Source organism: Scyliorhinus torazame, chromosome 2 (genome assembly GCF_047496885.1).
Source record: "Scyliorhinus torazame isolate Kashiwa2021f chromosome 2, sScyTor2.1, whole genome shotgun sequence".
Taxonomy (NCBI): domain Eukaryota; kingdom Metazoa; phylum Chordata; class Chondrichthyes; order Carcharhiniformes; family Scyliorhinidae; genus Scyliorhinus; species Scyliorhinus torazame.
In genome coordinates, this window is record NC_092708.1 from 161,042,627 (window position 1) to 161,066,948 (window position 24,322).

Consider the following 24,322-nt stretch of genomic DNA (forward strand, 5'->3'; position numbering starts at 1 on the left):
CAGACAGAAAGAACATGTACACATTTTGCACCTGTTTCAACTGAACAAAACAGGCAACAGCCATGCTTAGGCTCATTCCCCAGGGCAACGCCTTGACCAAAGTCAACCAGCCTGGTTTGAATATAAACAAAGCTTGGCGTTAACTGTCAGTCATCAGTTAACTGGTACATTCTCCATGGAACCTCTACCAATCAGAGTCCACTTGCCAACCAATCAACACTTTCTTCTCGCAAGTATAAATTGTTGTTCCTTTTACATTTGTTATTTTTGCCAATGTCCTGTTGAGTGCAAGACGAATAGCTCCAAAGGACGGAATTTGTTAGAATGGCAGACTCTGATAGAAAACTGGCATGCATCTCTGCAGATGCACAGCCAAGTTTTCAGACTAGATCGTCAGCCACTCTGGCAGAAAGAAATCTGGGGGTATAGTTTACACCGTCAGTCTGGCAAGGTGGGGTCTGATAGAGCTGGCAAAGCCAGCTACACAGAGATCGGGGAGTCATCGTTAAAGATGGTACATCATTAGCACTGAAGTTAAACTCCACCCTCTGCCTATCAGAGGTATATGGGGCTCACCCCTTCCCCCAAACCATCGAGGGCTCTCTTCACCACCTCACCCACACCCCTCCACACAACTGTGGCACTCTCCCCCTCACAGACAAGTACCCGTACTCTACCCCCCAACATATTGGGAGCCCTTTGTACCATGGGGCTCCTCAGAGAGCCCCCCCCCTCCCCCCACACAGATTGGCACTGCCAACTGGTGCCAGGGAGCAGTGCCAGGACATTGGCCAAGCATGTCCCTCTTCCCCCAGGGGCTATACTTACCTTGGCGCCCTGGGTGGACCCTGAATCTCTTTCTTCTAAAGCTGTTGCAAACTCTCCAGTTTTTAATATTTAGTGAGGGGGGTATCATGAGGCATAAAGGCCTGTTAATAATATAAAAAATTATTTAAATACTTTTGAATGAGGTTCCTGCCGTTTGTGGGTAGGAACCTTATTTCATTATGTGCGAGGGGTGGGGAAATTTGGGAAACCAAGATCTTTGCAGTGAGAATATAATTTCCAGATTCTTGCGAGATTTTGCACCCACGTCGTTGTTTATGCTTGCTGCGAATTACGGTGCAAAATCGCCCCCAAATGTCTCTTTTTTCAGTGAGATTAGAAAAGATGTCCACAGACACTTAGGTTTGTGTTTTTTAGATGCAGCCAGGCCAAAAGATGTTGCTTCTGCTGAGTGTACAAACAATCATATGTTAATAGGGTACATATGCCAGCAGTACAAAAGTAGAGTATTTAGCCAAAATTCTCCCTTCCCCACAACTCTTGTGACAGTTCTAGTACTTCAAAGTGACATGACAAACTCTGTACTTTTCCCTTTGCCACTTGTACAAATCTCATGCATCTCCCAACATGTACAATTTGAGGTCACAAGCCAAGTGTGTACTACTTTAGTCTGCATTTAATTGGAATACTTTCCCTTTTCAAAATGGATTGACATCTTCAAAATAAACAAAGAAGCCCACGCCATTGATCTTTCTATGTCTCCAAAACTCATTCATGAAGATTCTATTAAGATCACTGGTGAAGCAATGAGTAAATCTGTTGAGATCTAATTCTGACTCCAAGTCTGTGCTGAGTTAGTCAGCCAGGAAGATCACAATCAGTGTTCTTGTCACGAGCAGAAAATGGCAGACAGGCAAAGAAACAGCCTTGGTTGCCACTTTTGATTGTGCTACCTCCACATTCAATGAGCATTACTAGCTCAGAAAGCCCCAATCCCGTTTGAAACATCAGAATCTTCATTCATTTCTTTGCAAAACAGGCCAAATACCATAACACAAATTCTTACCTGATAATGGTATGCTGGTTGTTGATAAATTGGTTGGGCTTGATGAGCTACCATTACTGGTGAGCTTGAAATAGAACGAGGCTGATGGAAAAGAGTAACAGTAAGTACTTTAAAAGCCCACACACACAGAAAAACAATACATTATCTTAATACCTTAACTTTACATTATCAGAATCCCCAAAAGGATGTCTTTCTCTCCCCAGCAGATCACAGAATATGTACTGATGAAGAAAAACAGATTATTTGATCCACTGGATTGGATTGGATTTGTTTATTGTCACGTGTACCGAGGTACAGTGAAAAGTATTTTTCTGCGAGCAGCTCAACAGATCATTAAGTACATGGGAAGAAAAGGGAATAAAAGAAAATACATAATAGGGCAACACAACATATACAATGTTGCACCATTCTAATCATCCCATGAAATCTGTGTGATAAACGTTTCTATAGTCAGTCTTGTTCCACAATTCCATTTGTTCCCGGACTGTATGTTATTTTCAAGTAATTACACAGAATTTCCTTCAAAAGGAATTTATTGACTCAGCTTCATTTGATTAACCTCCATTTAATCGTTTTCCTGAATATTTTAACTTTGTATCCTCACATAATTGCCTCACTGGCCAGGGTTGTGAAATGATCAAGTTATCTCAGCATGACCATTTGCGATTACAACTCGCACCCTGCCAACCTATTTTGATATTATTTACTCCAAAAGACGTGCTGTTAGGTAACTTGGACACTCTGAATTCTCCCTCTGTGTACCAGAACAGGGGCCGGAATGTGACGACGAGGGGCTTTTCAGAGTAACTTCATTGCAGTGTTAATGTAAGCCTACTTGTGACAATAAAGATTATTACCTAATTAATGTGTACTAGTTGATATCCTATAACATTCTTCATAAAAATATTATAGGAGTGGAAGGGACATCCGGTGGTGATATCTAGGTGGAGGTCGCACGTTGGGTGGCTCACGCTAGAGCTTTTATTTTTTTCACCCTTTTCACCCAATTTTGGGGGGAAATTATATATGAACGGTCTCAAGTAAAGTTGTGTACTTAGAGGATGTTGAAAACCCAACGGGAAGAACACAGCACGAAAAGGAACAAGTGCTAGTCCGCCTTCGAGCTCGGGTTCGGTGCGGAGTTCTGGGGGAGGAAAGATGGCGGGAGCAAGCTCGCCAGGTGGGGCTGCGCCCATTACGGTGGACACGCTGACCGAGGTGATGACCGTAGCGTTTGAGTGGCAGTTTGATAAGCATTTTGAGTGGCATGGGAAGGAGATGATGGGAGTCTCAAACAGTTGGTCCTGATAAAGGAGGCTCTTGGAAAGACTTCAACGTCAGTGCAGGAACATGGAGAAGTGTTGAAGGGGGTGGAGGAGACATTGTTGCAGATTAGCGACCAGCTCGTCTCGATGGGAGAGGACCTGCAGAAGGTAGAGGAAAAGGCTGAGAGCCAAAGAGTAGGACCTGGGAACAGGTCAAGACTGCAGAATCTTCGGATCTTGGACCTGCCTGAGGGGCTGGAGGCCGACGGTTAGGACAGGATAGTTTATCATAGAATTTACAGTGCAGAAGGAGGCCATTTGGCCCGTCGAGTCTGCACCTGCTCTTGGAAAGAGCACCCTACCCAAGCCCACATCCCCACCCTATCCCCATAACCCAGTAACCCCACACAACACTAAGGGCAATTTTGGACACTAAGGGCAATTTATCATGGCCAATCCACCTAACCTGCACATCTTTGGACTGTGGGAGGAAACCGGAGCACCCGGAGGAAACCCACGCACACACGGGGAGGATGTGCAGACTCCGCACAGATAGTGACCCAATCCGGAATCGAACCTGGGACCCTGGAGCTGTGAAGCAATTGTGCTATCCACAGTGCTACCGTGCTGCCCGTATTGGGGACGGTGGGCTAACATGTTGGGTTTTCCCCCCTTCGTTTGGGGCTTATCATGTTTGATTGGTTTAGAAGGGCTGGGTGGGAAGGGGGGGGTTCTGTTGGTTATTGTACGAGGTTTGTGGGGAGAAGGGACTCTGACAGGCGCCACCTCGCTAGCAACCGTAAGTTGGCTAGTGAACGGGAACAAGTTGGAGTGAGGGGCTGCGACCAGCCGAGCCTGTGTGGACAGGTTTTGATGGGCCTGGAAGATGTGAATGGTGGAGGAATGGGGGAATACAGAGAGGAGCGGTTCCGAGAGCAAATGGTTGAGGGGTTTCTGAGAAAGAGGGAGGAGGAGGAGCTGGCTAGGGGTAGGGCTTGGTCCCACTCGGGCTGTAGGCATGGCTGATCAGAGGAGGAAGGGGGGTGAGAGACCCCCAGTCTGAATGGTAACGTGGAACTTGCGGGGGTTGTGTAGCCATCTGACATGGTCACTTCCAACTAAGCACAGAGCAACTCGCAAAGACTGATGGGTAAAATGGACAAGCCAAGAGTCAGGCAGGTTCTGAGCCTGAAATGCATATTCGTCAGCAAAGTCCAGACGGTATCAAAACCTCGTCCCATTAGCATGTTAATCAGGCGATTAGCAGGTGATGGCCCATCTCCCCCAACACAAAGGACTGGTACTCCAGCTACAGTCCCAGACATTTCGGCGCCACTCCCTGTCCAAGGGAAACACAAACAACAGGGTCAATGACCGCTTGAGACACGCCCAGTCATCCAGATCCCCGCCCACTTATTGGCAAGGAATCAAACGGAGTGATCAGGGATCACCCAATTAGTAAGGCCCAAATCGAAGGACCGCCCAAAAGAGCGCGAAAGCCCCCAAGAATAAAGGAAGAGTTCGCCATATGCTCGCTCTCTTTTGGCCTTGGTACCCCGGTCACGGCCATTGCCAACTGCAGCAACACCAGAAGCAAATTCGAGATCAACGCCCACTACCAGAAGGACGAGCCCAGCCGAGCAGAGTTACCACTTCTAACCCAAGAGATCCTGAACAGCGGCCACGGTTTCCTGACCTAAACCGGGTGCCCGAAGCCAAGTACAGGTTGTCTTAGTAATAGGTGTAGTTAACTAGTCGTGTTTATGTTGCATGATTGATTGTCTGTAAATAAAGTACCCTTGACCTTGAACTAACTAACTGGTGTTTGGCTCTTTGATCGATAGCCGGTTGAAACTTGTGGTGGTATCATTCGATGCCTGGCGACTCTAAGCATTCGGACATAGACAATTTAGAAAGAAGGTAAATTCACTGATTGCCCTAATTGGAACAGAGCCAGAGTAAAGAGCATAGTAAAGAGAAATCGCGCAACAGTTGGGCGGACCGGTCAAGAGTCTTCTCGCATTTTAAGAGCTTGAGAGCCGATGTGCTGTTGCAGGAAATCCATTTGAGGGTGAAGAACCAGTTTGGCTTCGGAACCAGCTATTCCACTCGGGCTTTGATAGCAGGGCCTGGGCAGTAGCAGTACTTGTGGGTAAGAGAGTTGGATGGAGGTTTCAGATGGAGAACGCAATGGCAGATCAGGGGGGCAGAGAACGGGTGCTTTGGAGGGAAGGTTCATGGTGTTAGTTAGCGTGTATGCCCCGAATTGGGATGATGTAGGCTTTATGAAGAGAATGTTGGCAGCCATACCAAGTTAATTTTAATCAGTTAATTTTAGGTGGGGATTTAAATAGTGCTGCATCCAAAGATGGAACGATCAAAGCTCGCAGCGAGGATGTTGGCAGCATTTATGGAGGAGATAGGGGAGCAGACCCGTGGCAGTTCTTACATCCAGGGGGCAGACAGTATTCCTCTTTTTGTCAGTAAATAATATATACTCAAGGATTTACTTCTTTATTTCGGGGATATCGTGGAAGGTGCGGGGGGGGGGGGGGGGGGGGGCTGTGTGTGTGTGGTGGGGGGGGGGGGGGGGGGGAGAGAGAGAGAGAAGAAAGCAGAATACTCGGCGATTGTCATTTCGGATCATGCTCCGCATTTGGCGGATGTGGTCCTGGAGAAGAGGCCTCTACAGAGGCCGGCGTGGAGACTGGATGTTGGGCTGCTTGCAGATCCGAGTTTTTGTGTGAAGATGGCGAAGGTAATTGACGATTATGTGAGGTTTAATAAGAATGGAAGAGGTCTCATCGTCTGTGGTTTGGGAGGTGCTGAAGGTGGTGGTAAGGGGCAAGATCACCTCATATCAGGTGCACATGGATAGGGAGGCTAGAGAAAAGCAGCTGCAGCTGGTAGATGAAATCTTGGAGGTTGAAGGGAAGATCCCATTCCAGTTAGAGGAAAGGAACTGCAGATGCTGTTTGACCGTTTGTCCACAGGGGAAGTGGTACGCCAGTTGTGGCCGATGAAGGGTGTGGTGTACAAGTACGGGGAGAAGGCCAGTTGCTTGTTGGCGGGACAGCTCTGCTGGCAGGCAGCCTCGCAAGAGATTGTTCAGGTCCGGGATGGGGCGAAGGGGCTAGTGGTGGCGGCGGAGCAGTTAAACAGGGCATTTGAGGAGTTTTATAATAGGTTGTATATGTTGGAGCCTCTGGGGAATGAGTCAGATATGAGAGAGTTCTTGGAGGGGCTGAAGTGTCCTAAAGTAGGAGAGGAGAGAATTGAAGGAGCTAGTGGGGATTGAGGAGGTTCAGGCGTCGATCAGAAGATGCAAACGAGTAAAGCACCGAGGCCAGATGGGTTCCCCCTAAGAAGTTTTTGGATAGGCTGACACTGCTGTTGGTGGAGATGTTGCAGTGTGTGGTGACTCGGCACTCATACTGGGGGGCGCTCCTGAGATGATGGGCGGGATTCTCTGACCCCCCGCCGGGCCGGAGAATCGCCAGGGGGCGGCGTGAATCCCGCTCCGACGCCGGCTGCCGGATTCTCCGGCGCCGGCAGGAATCGCGCCGCGCTGGTCGGGGGCCGTTGGCAGCGCCCACCCCCCCCCCCCCCCCCCCCCCCCCGGCAATTCTCCGGCCCGCGATGGGCCGAGTGGCCGCCCGTTTTCAGAGGATCCCACCGGCGTGTAATACACCAGGTCCGAACCGGCGGGACCTGGCTCTGCGGGCGGCCTGCGGAGTACTCGGGGGGGGGGGGATCTGGCCCGGGGAGGGGCCCACGTTGGCCTGGCCCGCAATTGGGGCCCACCGATCCGCGGGCGGGCCTGTGCCACGGGGGCACTCTTTGCCTCCGCGCCGGCCGGTGTAACGGTCCACCATGGCCGGCGCGGAGAAGAACCTCCTCTGCGCATGCGCAGGGATGACGCCAGCACACGCTGGCGCTCCCGCGCATGCGCAATTCGCGCCGGCCGGCGGAGGTCCTTCGGCACCGGCCTAGCCCCTGAAGGTGTGGAGGATTCCGCACCTTCTGAGCGGCCCGACACCAGAGTGGTTCATGCCACTCCTCGGCGCCGGTACGGCCTGCCCGCTGGTTAGGGGAGAATCCCGCCTGAGCACCTATTTCACTGTTGTTAAAAAAGGACAAAGACCTGGACAGTGTAGGTCGCATCGGACAATATCCCTGTTAAATGTAAATATGGATGCCAAGATTATTGCCAAAACGCTGGCGCTTAGGTTGGAGCGGTGCCTTCTGAAGGTGATTGAGGAGGATCAGACAGGTTTTGTAAGGCGGGGCGGCGAACACCAAGAAGGTGCAGGTCTTGGTTGGGAGCCACAGGCGTTGTGGGCGAGGATGGAGGCAGGCTTTTGTAGGGAGTCAGGGTTGCAGACACCTGCAATGGCGCCTCTCCTGTTGGCCCCAGGGAAATACTTGGGTAGTCTGGTGGTGGTAGCCATGCTGAAGAAATGGAGACAATTAAGTTAGGGGCAGTGTCGAAGCTAATGCTGGTTCAAGAGAATCATGTGTTTGAGCCGGCCAGACTGGATGCCAGGTTTCGGGGATGGGTGGAGCGGGGGCACGATGGATGGGCGGTTTGCAAGTTTGGAGCAGTTGATGGAGAAATTTGTGATTCTGCGGGGGGAGGGCTTAGATATATGCAGTGCGAGACTTTGCAAGGAAGGTTTTCCTGACGTCTCTGGTGACACCTCCCTCCTTGTTATTGGAGGGGGTGTTGTCGGTAATGGGGTTGCAGGGTCATCTCGGCGATTTAGGGGATGATTTTGGCGGCTATGGCGTCGCTGGGGTGGGGGATGTTCATGCCAAGTGGGAGAAGGAGCTGGAGGTGGCATTGGAGGAGAGGTTGTGGTGTGAGGTGTTGTGGAGGGTGAATGCCTCAACCTTGTGTGCGAAGCTGGGGTTAATACAGTTAAAGGTGGTGCACAGGTGACCCTGACAAGGTCGGGGGCTGAGCCGTTTGTTTGAGGGGGTGGAGGATACTTGAGCGATTATATGGGAGGGGTGCAGCCAACCATGTACGTAATTTCTGCTCCTCCCCGAAGTTGGAGACATTTTGGGGGTCGTTGTAGAGCCCCACGTCGGCGATTTTGCACTTGCATTTGGAGCTCAGTCCACTGGGGGCCCTATTTGGGGTGTCAGACTTGCCGGAGCTGAAGACTGGTGCGGGGACAGACATTTTAGTCTTCGCCTTACTGATTGCTCGTAGGCAGGTCCTGTTGGGGTGGAGGTCAGCCTCTCTGCCCAGTGCAAAGTGTGGCTTGGTGACCTGATGTGTATTTCCTGTATTTGGAGACGGTTAAGTTTAACTTGAGGGGGGCGATTGAGGGGTTCCACAAGAGATGGGATTTGTTTATTCTTCACTTTAAAGAGCTGGTTTCCGTCGGCTGCTGAGGGAGGTGGGTGGAGGCAGTATTCTTTGAGTTATTGGGATGTTGGTTGGTAGAGTGGGTTGGGGGAAACGGGACATTTTTGTTGTTCTTATTATTTTGTTTCTTTGTATAAAATATTATAATGTTAAAAAAAAACGAATAAAAATATTTTCAAAAACAAAAATAAGACGATTCTCTGGTCCGGTGCCAGAGTGCCGGTGCCAAAAAGGGAGTACTTTACTCCGGCGTCGGTTCCGAGACCTGATTCTCGGGCCCTAGGGGGGCCAGCATGGCGCTGGAGCGGCCCACGCCGCTCCTGCTGCCGGTCCTGGCATCGACCCGGCGCCGGGGGGGTCCGCGCATGCACAGTTGGGCCAGCACCAACTAGCGCATGCTCAGTGGCCTTCTTCCCCGCGCCAGCCCCGACGCCAAATGGCGCAGGGATCCAGGAGCCGGCGTGGAGGAAAAGGAGGACAGAGAGGCTGGCCCGGCAATCGGTGGGCCCCGATCGCGGACCAGGCCACTGCGGAGGCCCTCCCCAGGATTGGAACCCCCTCCCTCCCCCACAGGCCGCCCCCGGACCCTTCAACCCCGAGGTCCCGCCGGCCCAGAGCATGTTGGAACGTCGCCGTCGGGACTCGGATTTTTTCGGACAGCCACTCGGCCCATCCGGGCCGGAGAATCGTGGTGCCGCCGGAGGATCACCACTACGGCCGTTTGCGACGATTCTCCTTGCAACCCGGCGCCATGCTTCGCTATAGAAAAAAAAACTCTCAAGTCATGAAAGCTCATTCAAAACATTGAAACGAATAAACCCTATGAAAACTGCAACTCTTTTAATAACCACTTTGAGCTCTCAATCAAACTGTGAACTTAGGATCCTCTATTGAAATGATAGGTTTTAAAAAACAAGCACTTAGCACTGTTTTCAAATGGCCCTGCTGGGTTCAGGTTTCCCTCATGTATGAGTCGCGTACCACACCCTTTCCCTTTGCACAAATGCATTGGAAATGAGAGTGGGACTTCCAAACCTGCCCATCATTTTGGAAGCTATGTGCAGTCTCCACAACTCTGTCAAAATCTGCCATTTCCATATTCCCCTTATTAAGGGGCTCAAATTTGCTCTCGCCAATTCCTTGCTTTTTACATAGAAGTTTTTAGAATACTTTACATCTTTCACTAATTTATTCTTTCTAATCAATTTCTTGGTCATCATTTGCTGAATTTTGAAGTTTTTTCAAACCACAGGCTCACTTAAGAATGAAAGAAATAGGAGTAGCAGTAGGTCAAACAGTTCCTCAAGCCTGCTTCGTCATTAAATAAAATCATGGGAAATTTGATCTTGGCTTCAACTCCATTTCACCAGCTGTTCCCTATGGTCCTCAAGTCCTCGATCCTACAGTTCAAAAATCCACATTCAGGGCTGAGACAGACAATGACTCAGCCTATTCTGCTTTCGGGGTAGAGAATTCCAAAGGTTCTGACAGAAGAAATTTCTACTCTTCTCTAGCTTAAAAGATAAGTCTCCTTGTTATGGCTTTTATCTCAGCATCTACCATGTTAGGCTTAGAACCGTATTTTTAAAAAAGATCACCTTTCATGTACGGGATCACCCAGATTCCTCTGTACCGCAGCGTTTCCCTCCATTAAATAATATTTTGCTTTTCTGTTCTTCTTTGCAAAGTGGATAACTTCACATCTCCCCACATTGTACTTCATCTGGCATTTTTTGTCCACTCATTTAACCTATCTATATCCCTTTACATTCTCTTAACTTGCATTCTCACCTTTCTTTGTATCATCAGCAAATTTGGCTAGAATATAATCCATTCCTTCAGCCATGTCATTAATAGATCGTAACTAATTGAGGCCTCAGTCGTGGAGTTATAGAATCCCGTCGCCAGCGAACAGCACGCCGCCGAGAATCCCGCCCAGTGTTTGATAAAGTTATTAAACACTGTGGCCTCCAGTAGTTTATCAACCTGAAAGTGACCGATTTACCCAAACTGTTTTACGTCGGTCAGTTAATCCTCTATCCATTCTAATGTATTACTCCCAACAACGTGTGTTCAGAATACATTTCTATATGTATTCGCCCTGCTCGTTACATCCTCAGGGAACTTTAATAACTTTATCAAACACTGGGTGGGATTCTCCAGTTTCTCAGCTGCGGGATTCTCGGCGGCACGCTGTTTGCTGGCGACGGGGTTCTATAACCCCACCACTTGTCAATGGGGATTCCCATTGAAGTCACCCCACACTGCCGGTGCGCTGCCAGCGAGAAATGAGAATCTCAACAGCCGGACAATTCCTGCCACTATTTTCCTTTCATAAATCCATGTTGACTCTCCTTGATTGCATTATGATTTTCCAAATATCTTGCTACTACTTCTTCAATAATGGATTCCAGCACTTTCTATTGAGGGATTAGGCTAACTGGCCTATAGTTTCCTGCTTTCAGTCTCTTGTCCCAAGCCCCCCCAAACTTTTTTTTTAAATAGAGGCATTACATATTTGGTCTTCTATCCACTGGGACCTTTCTAGAATCTACAGAATTTTGCAAAATTACAATCAATGCATCCACTTCTTTTAATAGGATGCAGCTATTAATTTTCATACAAAAGATTTTCTCTAGTGATAGTGATCATTTTAACTTTCTCTTTTCCTTTTGTCCGTCGATTTTCCACTATTATTTCGATACTTTTTATGTCTGCCACTGTGAAGACAGACAAAATATCTGTTCAAAGTCTGCCATTTCTTCGTTTTCCACTTGTTTAGCTCCCAGTTTCATCCCAAGGGATCATCCTCCAAAGATTTACATTAGCTACTCTCTTTGTTTCTATATGTTTGCACAAGCTCTTGCTATCTGTTTTTTAAAATTTCTTTTGCTATTTTATTCTCACAGTTTAAAATTTTCCCAATCTTCTGGCCTGCCACCAGGTAGGCAGGCGACTCTGGGAAAGCTTGTGACGTGTGTAGCATGCAAGATGTGGAAGGTTTTGGATCCAGAAGACACCCAGGACAGTCACATCTGCATGACGTGCTGGAGGGTAGCAGTCCTTGAACAACATGTGACCTATTTGAAGCAGCGACTCTCTTCACTGCGCACCATATAAGAGGAAGAGAAGTTTCTGGAACAGCCGTACCAATGAGTGTTCGCTCCACATCGTGATACCCAGGCAAAGGAGAAGTGTAGGGATTGCAGAGTATGTGACCATTCATTGAAAGGAAAAGAGACAGTAGGTCCAGGAAATCAGGAACTCCTTGGAGTTGTCTACCAGGTATGAAATTTGAGGGAGGCGGTGGCCTAATGGCATTGTCACTGGACTAGTAATCCTGAGACCCAGAATAACATCTAGGGACCCGGGTTCGAATCCCATCACGGCAGGTGGTGGAATTCAAACTCAATAAAATATCTAGAATTAAAAGTCTAATGATGACCATGAAACCATTGCCGATTGTCCGAAAAACCCATCTGGTTCACTAACGTCCTTAGGGAAGGAAATCTGTCATCCTTACCTAGTCTAGCCTACATGCAACTCCAGACCCACAGCAATGTGGTTGACTCTTAAATGCCCTCTGAAATGGCCACTCAGTTGTATTCAACAGCTACGAAAACACAAAAGAAATGAAACCGGGCGGACCACGTGGCATCGAGTAAGGCACCGGAAATGACAATGGAAAACCCAGCCCTGTCGACCCTGCAAAGTCCTCCTTACTAACATCCAAAGTTGGGAGAGCCGTCTCACAGACGAATTAAGCAATAGTCTGACATCGCCATACTCACAGAATCATACCTTACAGACAATATCCCAGACAGCAATATCACCATTCCTGGGTATGTCCTGTCTCACCGGCAGGACAGACCAAGAAGGGATGGCGGCACAGTGGTATACAGTCAGGAGGGAGTTGCTCTGGGTGTCCTCAATATCGACTCTGGACCCCATGAAGTCCCATGGCTTCAGGTTAAACATGGCAAGGAAACCTCCTTCTGATAATCATGTACCACCATCAGCCGATGAATCAGTACTCCTCCATGCTGAACACCACTTGGAGGAAACACTGAGGGCGGCAAGGGCACAGAATATGCTCTGGATGGGGGACTCAATGTCCGCCATCAAGAGTGGCCCGGTAGTTCCACCACAGACCAAACTAACCGGATCCTGAAGGACATAGCTGCTAGACCGGGACTGCAGCAGGTGGTGAGGGAACAAACAAGAGGGAAAAGCATACTTGACCTCATCATCACCAATCTTCCTGCTGCAAATGCATCTGTCCATGACAGTATTGGTAGAAGTAACCACTGCATAGTCCTTGTGAAGACAAAGTCCCGTTTTCACATTGAGGATACCCTCAATAGATAAAAGAGCTGAATGCCAGACGTGAGGTGAGAGTGACTGCCCTTGACATCAAGGCAGCATTTAACTGAGTATGGCATCAAGGAGCCCTAGCTAAACTGGAGTCAATGGGAATCAGGGAGAAAACTCTCCGTCGGTTGGAGTCATACCTGGCACAAAGGAAGATGGTTGGAGGTCAATCATCTCTGCTCCAGGACATCACTGCAGGAGTTCCTCAGGGCAGTGTCCTAGGTCCAACCATATTATCATAGAATTTACAGTGCAGAAGGAGGCCTTTCGGCCCATCGAGTCTGCACCGGCTCTTGGAAAGAGCACCCTACCCAAGGTCAACACCTCCGCCCTATCCCCATAACCCAGGAACCCCACCCAACATTAAGAGCAATTTTGGACACTAAGGGCAATTTATCAAGGCCAATCCACCTAACCTGCACATCTTTGGACTGTGGGAGGAAACCGGAGCACCCGGAGGAAACCCACGCACACACAGGGAGGATGTGCAGACTCCGCACAGACAGTGACCCAAGCCGGAATCGAACCTGGGACCGTGGAGCTGTGAAGCAATTGTGCTATCCACAATGCTACCCTGCTGCCCATATTCAACTGCTTCATCAATGACCTGCCTTCCATCATAAGGTCAGAAGTGGGGATGTTTGCGGATGACTGCACAATGTTCAGCGCCATTCGCGACTCCTCAGATAAATTAAGCAGTCCATGTACAAATACAGCAAGACCTGGACAATATCCAGGCTTCGGCTGACAAGTGGCAAGTTACATTCGTGCAGTGACAGAAACTTGGTACAAACCACTCCAGGACTGGATACTTAACATCCCAGGTTATAAGATTTCTAGTAGAAACGGGGTGGGTAATAAAGACCTCCAGGAGGTGCAGTAGTCTTGGTCAAAGATAGTATCATAGCCGTTGAACGAGATTCAGTTCCTGAATTAGAGTCTATAAGGATTGCTAGAGGTGAGAAACGTGAAGGGAGCGGTTACCTTGTTGGGTATTTATTACAAACCTTCAAATAGTGGGAGGAGGGTTAGAAGAGAGCATTTGTATGCAGATTATGGAAATCTGCAGGACAAGTAGGGTTGTGATAGTTGGGGACTTCAATTACCCAAAGGTAGACTAGGAGAAAGGTAGAGTGTGGGGCACAGAACGAGAGAAATTCCTGCAGTGTCAGCATGAGAACTTTCTGGAACAATATATTTCCAGTCCTACCAGGGAGGAAGCGGTGCTGGATCTGATCCAAGGAAATGAGGGAGGCCAGGTGAAGGACATCAAGAGTGGGTGAGCAATTGGGACACAGCGATCACAATATAACAACGTTCAATATTAAGTTGAAGGATAAAAATCAGTCACGGATTAAGATACCAAACAGTGGTGGCACGGTGGCGCAGTGGTTAGCACTGCTGCCTCACGGCGCCGAGCACCCTGGTCACTATCCGTATGGAGTTTGTACATTCTCCCCGTGTTTGCGTGGTTCTCGCCCCCACAACCCAAAGATGTGCAAGGTAGGTGGATTGGCTACATTAAATTGCTCCTTAATTGGAAAACATTTAAAAAACTTTTTTTAAAATCCCAGACTGGAAAAGGGCACATTTTAGGGGTCTGAAAGTTGAACTGCAGAAGGTTGATTAAAAACACATTTTGGTGGATAAAATAGTGGATGAAAAATGGGAGACTTTCAAAGGAGAGATGAACAGGGTGCAAGCTAGGTACACACCCATGATAAATAAAGGCTGGGGGCGAAATTCTCCTACCCGCCCCGCCACATTTCTGCGCCGACCGGCCGGCGGGAGTCTCCGTAACACCGGCCGGTCAATGGGGTTTCCCATTGTGGGGCACCCCCACGCCGTCGGGAAACCCCCGAGCGCCGGCAGAACGGAGACTCCCGCCGGCGGAGAATGACGCCCCTGGGTATCCAAAGCTAGAGTACCCTGGATGACTACGGTTATTGAGGAGAAAATTAGGAAGAAAAGAAAGAGACATATGATACATTCCAGAATAATAATAGCAATATAAATCAGGAAGAGTACCTCAAATGCAGGAGAAAGGCTAAGGCTGAAACAAGTAAGGCTGAGAGGCAGCATGAGGAAAGGATGTGCTGAAACAGATAGTAAAATATTCTTCAAACAATCGTAAGAGATGAATGAAGGATAGAGTGGGGCCCATAAGGGACAAGTAAGGTAAGCTGCTCACTGAAGCAGTGGGTATGGCAGAGGTACTAAATGAGTACTTTGTTTCTGTCTTTACCAAAATAGAAGACGGTGACAATGGCCCAGTGAGCAACTGAGCAGAGTTGCTAAAAGGCTGGCAGTATTCCAGGTAGAGAAGTCGCCAGGCCCGTATGGGATAAATCCTAGATTGCTGACAGAAGGAAGGGAACAAATTGCCACGCCGTTGACAGAAATCTTCCAGGCCTCTCTGAATACAGGTTTAGTCCTGGGGAACTGGAGGATTCCAAATGTGACGCCATTGTTTAACAAAGGATAACGCAGGAAACTACAGATCTGTTAGCTTGACATCAATAGTGGGAAAACTGATGGGTGCCATAATACAGGATAAGATAAACATACAGAATCACAGAATACTACAGTGCAGAAGAGGCCCTTCGGCCTATCGAGTCTGCACCGACGCTTGAAAGGCCCTGACCTGCCCACCTAATCTCATTTGCCAGCACCTGGCCCATAGACATGAATGTTATGGCGTGCTAAGTGCTCATCCAGGTACTTTTTAAAGGAAGTGAAGCATCACGCCTCTAACACCTTCCCAGGCAGTGCATTCCAGACCATCACCACTCTCTGGGTAAAAAGGTTTTTTCACTTTCAACTTGTGACCCCTCGTAACTAACCCTTCAACTAAGGAGAATAGCAGCTCCCTATCTACCCTGTCCATGCCCCTCATAATCTTGTACAGCTCAATCAGGTCACCCCTCAGTTTTCTCTGCTCCAGAGAAAACAACCCAAGCCCATTCAACCTCTCTTTATAACCTAAATATTCCATTCCAGGCAACCTTCTGGTGAATCTTCTCAGCACCCCCTCCAGTGCAATTACATCCTTCCTATAATGTGGCGACCAGAATTGCACACAGTACTCCAGCTGTGGCCTCACCAAAGTTCTATACAGCTCCATTATTTTTTAAAATAAATTTAGAGTACCCAATTATTTTTTCCCCAATTAAGGTGCAATTTAGTGTGGCCAATCCACCTAACCAGCACATCTTTTGGGTTGTGGGGGTGAAACCCACGCAGACACGGAGAGAATGTGCAAACTCCACACGGACAGTGACCCAGGGCCGGGTATACAGCTCCATCATGACCTCCCTACTTTTGTAATCTATAGCCCGATTGATAAAAGCGAGTGTCCCATATGCCTTTTTAACCACCCTATTAACCTGCCCTTCTGCCTTCAGAGATCTATGGACAAACACGCCATGGTCCCTTTGTTCTTCGGAACTTCCCAGTGTCAGACCTTTCATAGTATACTTCTCCTTCCAAAGTGTATCACCTCACACTTTTCAGGGTTAAATTCCATCTGCCACTTATCCGCTCATTTGACCATCCCGTCTATATCCAAGACACTCAACCTCAATGTTAACCACCCGGCTAATCTTTGCATCATCCATAAACTTACTAATCCTACCCCCCACATAATTATCTATGTCATTTATATAAATAACAAACAATAGGGGGCCCAGCACGGATCCCTGTGGTACGCCACTGGTCACTGGCTTCCAGACACTAAGGCAGCCGTCTATAATCACCCTGTCTCTTACAGCTAAGCCAATTATGGATCCACCTTATCAAATCACCCAATCAATTTTTTCCAATTAAGGGGCAATTTAGCGTGGCCAATCCACCTAGCCTGCACATCTTTGGGTTATGGGGGCAAAACCCACGCAAACACAGAGAGAATGTGCAAACTCCACACGGACGGTGACCTAGAGCCGGGATTGAACCTGTGACCTCGGCGCCGTGAGGCAACAGGGCTAAACCACCTGTATCCCCTTCTTAATAAATCTCATGTGGGACCTTGTCTAAGGCTTTGCTGAAATCCATGAAAACTGCATGACCCTCAATGTATACACTTGGTTACATGCTCAAATAATTTGATCAAATCTTGCCTCTCCAAGTGCAGATAGATTCTCTCCTTCAGAATCTTCTCCAGTAGTTTCCCAGCCACTGACGCAAGACATCTTGGTCTGTAGTTCCCTGGCTTGTCTCTACAGCCGTTCTTAAATAGTGGGACCACATTAGCTGTTCTCCAGTCCTCTGACACCTCCACCGTGGCCAGAGAGGAATTGAAAATTTGGGTCAGAGCCCCGACAATCTCCTCCCTTGCCTCCCACAGCAGCCTGGGACACAATTCATCCGGACCTGGACATTTGTTCACTTTTAAGCATGCCAATACCTGGTCACTCCCTACGACAATTTGCTCAAGAACCTTACAATCTCTCTACCAGAGTTCCATAACTACCTCCTTGTGTGAAGACAGATGTGAAATATTTATTCAACACTCTAACAATGTCCTCTGGCTCCACCCACAGATTTCTCCCTTGGTCCTAAATGGGCCCTTCACATTTCAAGTAAATACTAGACAGTTAACATGACTTTGCCAAGGGCAGATCATATCTGACAAATTTAATCGACGAGGTGACACAGGCAGTTGAAAAGGGTAGTGCTGTGGATGTTGTATATTTGGACTTTCAGAAAGCATTTGATACAGTGCCACATGGCAGGTTGGTTCACAAATTAGAAATGTTTGGGATTGTTGGGTCCTTGGCAGCATGGATTAGAAGTTGGTTAAGAGATAGGAAACAGAGAGCAGGTATAGATGGGCATTTCTCTGACTGGAGACGAGTTGAAAGTGGTGTTCCCCAGGGCTCAGTGTTGAACCCTGCTTTTTCTGATTTATATAAACGATTTAGAGATGATTGTTGAGGGTAAAATCTCTAAATTTGCAGATGATACTAAGCTAGGGAGAATAGTGAATTATGAGGATGATGCTGAGCAACTTCAGAGGGACATTGACAAGTTGGCCAAATGGGCGGACACCTAATAGAAAAATTTCAATGCAGAGAAATGTGAGGTAATACATTTTGGGAGAAGAAACATGGGGAGACAATATAGGCTCAATGGTACAACAATCATGTGCGTAATTCTCTGAAGGTGGCCAGGCAAGGTGAAACAGTTAAGAAGGTTTCTAGGATCCTTGGATTTATAAATAGAGGCACAGTGCATAAAAGAAAGTAAGTGATGCTACATCTCTACAAATCATTGGTCAGATCGCTTTTGGAATATTTTGTTTTTTGGGCACCTTATTTAAGGAAGGATGTTAAAACCCTAGAGAATGCAGGCGACTTATTAGAATGATAGCAGGAATGAGGAGTTTTAGATACAAGGAAAGATTAGAGAAATTGGGCTTGTTCTCCTTAGAGCAGATAAGAGGTAGCCTCATTGAGGTTTTCAAAATTATGAACAATTTTGATAGGGCAAAGAGGGATATTCTGTTTCCATTAGTTGGTAAGTTAGTGATTAGGTGTCATCATTTTAAGATGGTCAGCAAGAGAACTAGGGGTAAGATGAGGAGAAACTTCATTATTCAGAATTGGGATTTGGAATGTGCTGAGGGGGAGTGCTGGAGGTGGATTCCACAGGAGGTTTCAAAAGAGAGCTAGATATTTATTTGAAAGTAATGGATTTAGAGGGCTACAGAGATAGGGCTGGGGAATGGGACTAGCCAGGTAGCTCTTTCGGGAGCCGGGGAAAAACAATGTGCCAAATGGCTTCCTTCTGTGTTGTAAAATCCCAAGATTCTAACATTCGCAACCGTTTCCTTTTTATCTACTTTGATATCATCCTTAACTTCCTTATTTAGCGAGATATTTTATCCTATCATAGAGTGTTTATCCTACCGTAGACTCTTTCTTTCTCGATGAAATAGAAGTTTGTTGAGAATTACGAACTATCACCTTAAATGTCTGTCACTGTTTATCCACCATCTTACATTTTAATCTATTTTCTCACACTACCCAAACATGTTGACATAATTTTTGCTTTCAGGTGTACTCATATGCTCTCAATTACAATTTGACATCAATAGTTCTAATTTGGAATTAACTTGATATCGAATGTGCTCAGCAGCCTACATTGAAAAATGCAAGGAAATTACTTACTTGAATAACATTTGATTTATTCAGTTTTTCATTTAGTCCAAAAAGATTTCATGTCGTGCTTGAGAGCATCACCTGATTCCCAACAGTTCTTAATTAATTTTCATTTCCTGATCTATAGTTTCCTCCCACACCACTCCCCAAGTCTTCGGGCAGGATTCTCTGTTCGGGAGACTTGGGCAGCATGGTAGAACAGTGGTTAGCACTGTTGCTTCAGAGCCAGGGTCTCGGGTTCGATTCCCGGCTTGCGTCACTGTGTGGAGTCTGCAGGATGCTCAGTTTTGCCGGCAGCCTGGGTGTTTCCCGATGGTGTGGGACTGCCCCACAATGGGAAACCCCATTGACCAGCCGGCGGATCGGAGCATCGTGCCGACGGGGTGGATCAGAAATGTGGCACGGTGGGACGGAGAATCCAGCCCCCTATGTCTGTCTGCTTATCCACTATAAATCCCTATATTCACATTTATAATAAAAAGTTCCAGTGAGAATCATACTGTAATTAAACGGGCAGCACGGTAGCATAGTGGTTAGCACAGTTGCTTCACAGCTCCAGGGTCCCAGGTTCGATTCCCAGCTGGGTCACTATCTGTGTGGAGTCTGCACATTCTCCCAGTGTCTGCGTGGATTTCCTCCGGGTGCTCCGGTTTCCTCCCACAGTCCAAAGATGTGTGGGTTAGGTGGGTTGGCCATGCTAAATTGCCCTTCGTGTCCAAAAAATGTTAAGTCGGGGTTACTGGGTTATGGGGATAGGGTAGATACGTGGGCTTCAGTAGGGTGCTCTTTGCAAGGGCCGGTGCAGACTCGATGGGCTGAATGGCTTCCTTCTGCACTGTAAATTCTATGATTCCATGACACCCTTTTGACAGTGGTGAATTGTAGTTCCTCAACCTCTAATGCAGACACCTCTATACCTGAATCAATTAAATTATGCGTGTCCACCCTAGCCCAATTATCTTCCATCTCTAACACTGCTTCACCTGAAATCTACAGATCGTACAGCAATCCCACAGGTGAGTGTGCAACTTTTGTTTGAAAACAAGCTTTAATATTAGTTGTTTTGCAGCTCTGGAAAACCTCAAGAGTTGGTTGACAAAAGAAAGTAATGCAGTAATTAATATAAGAATTTCCTATGTAACATTCGTTACATAAAATTATTATAGTCAACACTTTATTTTTATATCCTCCAACTCTGTGTAAGGCATCCAATACAAAAGCAAGTTGAATTAATATTCCCCAGTATGATGCAAATAAATAAACAGCATTGCATAAATATCAGGCGTAAAATTCAACTCCATACTGCAAAATTGCACAGCTCAAGCTTGCTATTTTCCTTCTAGGATGCAAAACCATCCACTGGAAATACACAATTTCAGAATACATACTCTGGGTACATTGCCCTTCTTTTGTTATTTTTATGTATTCCAAGATTTCCTCAACCAGTATCATTTGTATAAATTTCTCCCCAACCAAAAACAAGTCAAACACTCTATTGCGTCCTACACACACGAATTCCAGTGAACAAAGAACAAAGAAATGTACAGCACAGGAACAGGCCCTTCGGCCCTCCAAGCCCGTGCCGACCATACTGCCCGACTAAACTACAATCTTCTACACTTCCTGGGTCCATATCCTTCTATTCCCATCCTATTCATATATTTGTCAAGATGCCCCTTAAATGTCCCTATCGTCCCTGCCTCCACTACCTCCTCCGGTAGTGAGTTCCAGGCACCCACTACCCTCTGCGTAAAAAACTTGCCTCGTACATCTACTCTAAACTTTGCCCCTCTCACCTTAAACCTATGCCCCCTAGTAATTGACCCCTCTACCCTGGGGAAAAGCCTCTGACTATCCACTCTGTCTATGCCCCTCATAATTTTGTATACCTCTATCAGGTCGCCCCTCAACCTCCTTCGTTCCAGTGAGAACAAACCGAGTTTATTCAATCGCTCCTCATAGCTTATGCCCTCCATACCAGGCAACATTCTGGTAAATCTCTTCTGCACCCTCTCTAAAGCCTCCACATCCTTCTGGTAGTGTGGCGACCAGAATTGAACACTATACTCCAAGTGTGGCCTAACTAAGGTTCTATACAGCTGCAACATGACTTGCCAATTCTTATACTCAATGCCCCGGCCAATGAAGGCAAGCATGCCGTATGCCTTCTTGACTACCTTCTCCACCTGTGTAGCCCCTTTCAGTGATCTGTGGACCTGTACTCCTAGATCTCTTTGACTTTCAATACTCTTGAGGGTTCTACCATTCACTGTATATTCCCTACCTGCATTAGCCCTTCCAAAATGCATTACCTCACATTTGTCCAGGTTAAACTCCATCTGCCATCTCTCCGCCCAAGTCTCTAGACAATCTAAATCCTGCTGTATCCTCAGACAGTCCTCATCGCTATCCGCAATTCCACCAACCTTTGTGTCGTCTGCAAACTTACTAATCAGACCAGTTACATTTTCCTCCAAATCATTTATATATACTACAAAGAGCAAAGGTCCCAGCACTGATCCCTGTGGAACACCACTGGTCACAGCCCTCCAATTAGAAAAGCATCCCTCCATTGCTACCCTCTGCCTTCTATGGCCTAGCCAGTTCTGTATCCACCTTGCCAGTTCACCCCTGATCCCGTGTGACTTCACCTTTTGTACTAGTCTACCATGAGGGACCTTGTCAAAGGCCTTACTGAAGTCCATATAGACAACATCTACTGCCCTACCTGCATCAATCATCTTAGTGACCTCCTCGAAAAACTCTATCAAGTTAGTGAGACACGACCTCCCCTTCACAAAACCGTGCTGCCTCTCACTAATACGTCCATTTGCTTCCAAATGAGAGTAGATCCTGTCTCGAAGAATTCTCTCCAGTAATTTCCCTACCACTGAAGTAAGGCTCACCGGCCTGTAGTTCCCGGGATTATCCCTGCCACCCTTCTTAAACAGAGGAACAACATTGGCTATTCTCCAGTCCTCCGGGACATCCCCTGAAGACAGCGAGGATCCAAAGATTTCTGTCAAGGCCTCAGCAATTTCCTCTCCAGCCTCCTTCAGTATTCTGGGGTAGATCCCATCCGGCCCTGGGGACTTATCTACCTTAATATTTTTTAAGACACCCAACACCTCGTCTTTTTGGATCACAATGTGACCCAGGCTATCTACACCCCCTTCTCCAGACTCAACATCTACCAATTCCTTCTCTTTGGTGAATACTGATGCAAAGTATTCATTTAGTACCTCGCCCATTTCCTCTGGCTCCACACATAGATTCCCTTGCCTATCCTTCAGTGGGCCAACCCTTTCCCTGGCTACCCTCTTGCTTTTTATGTAAGTGTAAAAAGCCTTGGGATTTTCCTTAACCCTATTTGCCAATGACAAATTGTGCCTCCCATTGTCTGTCTGATTCAAGAGAGTACCAGCCAGCCTTAGAGTTAATAAGCACTCTTGCTATCCTGCACAGTAACTCTTTTGAACTCTTAATTTTAAGCAAAGTGCATTTCAAGTGTCAATGAATAGAGCTTTGTTGATTAGCATCACCAGGAAGAGACGAGAACATTGGGATTCAATCCTTGATCTAATCATTGTTGCTCCCCTAACTTCTCTATGACTGGATAACTGAACTAGTCCCATTTACTGTATATATGTCAAAATTGGGCAGTATTTGTTACAGTTTGTAGTTCATTACTAGCCAAAGACTAAAATATTCAAATCCATATTTACTCACAGGCCAAGGTTGTGGAACAGAAGTGATTTCTGGGCTATGGAAGTAAGCCACTCCATTGTGGTATGTGTAAGGATATCCGGTTGAAGTTGTCAAATACATTGTCCCAGCTGCTGGCATTAAACTGGTTCCTATTTAGCAGAGATGTTAAAAATAAACACCTACTTACTGAAAATGATGAAGTTTCTAAAATACACAATTCAAATAAGTTCTGAACAATTATCCGTATGGCTTGAAGGAAAAATGTATCTAATGATTCAAAGACATCCTATACATCATGCTGGGTTGATAGTGGCAGCAATATTATTATCTCTGCTTTACCTAATAGACTTACAATGTTATTATGAATTAGTCACAGACATTTCGGGCTGCTGCTCCTTATAGATGACCCTGTTGATGGTCTGATGTTTGCTCCTGACATGATACAAAGTTTTCTGTTTTCATATCTTGTTCTCTTTCACTTAATCAACTTTACTTATTTATGTATATATTTGACTCAAATTCACCCATTTACCTTCTCCATTTTTAACCATATTTCTTTCTCTATCCTCTTCTTTCATTGGTCAAAGAAATAAGCTATTTAGCCTATGCAAAAGATCCCAGCTATGACTCTTGACATTGTTGTAGTATTATCAGGTCAACAATCCATCAATTTGTGATGCAAACTATGTGATGTTAATAGTGAGGATTAAAATCCAATTAACTATGTTTGTCATCAATCTGCCACTGCAGCAATTTCTGGCCCATTATTTACTCGCTGCAGAAGGCAATGATCAGGTCAATGCAGAAGGCAATGATCAGGTCTGGCAGAATTAGAGGATGGGGGGAATAATTAAACTAAAGTTGAAGGGAAGAGGAGTCAGATGAGAGAGGGAGAATAGAACTGAAGGACAACTGGTTGGATAGGGGAAGGAGGTGAAGAAGAGATGAGTGGATGGAGAAGGTGCAAAGAGTAGAAAATGGAAGGGAACAGATTAAAGGGATGTAGGGAACACAACAAAAGTAGAGAACATGGAAGGGACAACGGCATTTGGGTCATCAGGATAATCTAAACTTTGTATTAAGGGGGTAAAATTGCTGTGGTGGTCTGTGTCTAACCAAAAACAGAAAAATTGGAAATGCTCAGCAGATCAGATAGCATACCTGGAGAAAGAAACAGAGTTAACACTGCAGGTACACTCAGTCTGTGTTTGTTTTCCCAATGTAAAGGAGACCATATTGTGAGCAGCAAATACAGAATGCAAAGTGCACATAAATCGCTGTTTCACCTGGAAGGAGTATTTGGGCAGGTATTACATCTGCACCTGTATGATGCTGTGGAAAGGGAGGAGTTGTTGGAGGTGACTGAGGAGTAGGGCATCGTGGGTGGAATGATCTCTTCGGAATGCCGAAGAGGGGAGGGGAAGGGAAGATGCTGTGGTGGGTGCATCATGCTGGAGGTGGCAGGAATGATGAAGGATGATTTGTTAAATATGGAAGTTGGTAGGGTTGATGGTGAAGATACACGGAACCTTATTGTGGGTCTGGGAAGGTGAGGAAAGGAAAGAGCAGAATTGCGTCAAATAGAATGGAC

The 24,322-nt window shown here is 46.7% G+C and overlaps 1 protein-coding gene across 1 annotated transcript in view; it reads right to left on the reverse strand.

The window, feature by feature from the left end:
* LOC140393012 (protein boule-like) overlaps nt 1–24,322 on the reverse strand; it is a 285,413-nt gene that overhangs the window by 140,833 nt on the left and 120,258 nt on the right. Inside the window, exons 6-7 of the mRNA XM_072478936.1 lie at nt 22,753–22,880; nt 1,853–1,933 (exon numbers count right to left, since the gene is read on the reverse strand). Coding sequence (XP_072335037.1) covers nt 1,853–1,933; nt 22,753–22,880 — 209 coding nt within the window. The remainder of the gene's footprint in view (nt 1–1,852; nt 1,934–22,752; nt 22,881–24,322) is intronic.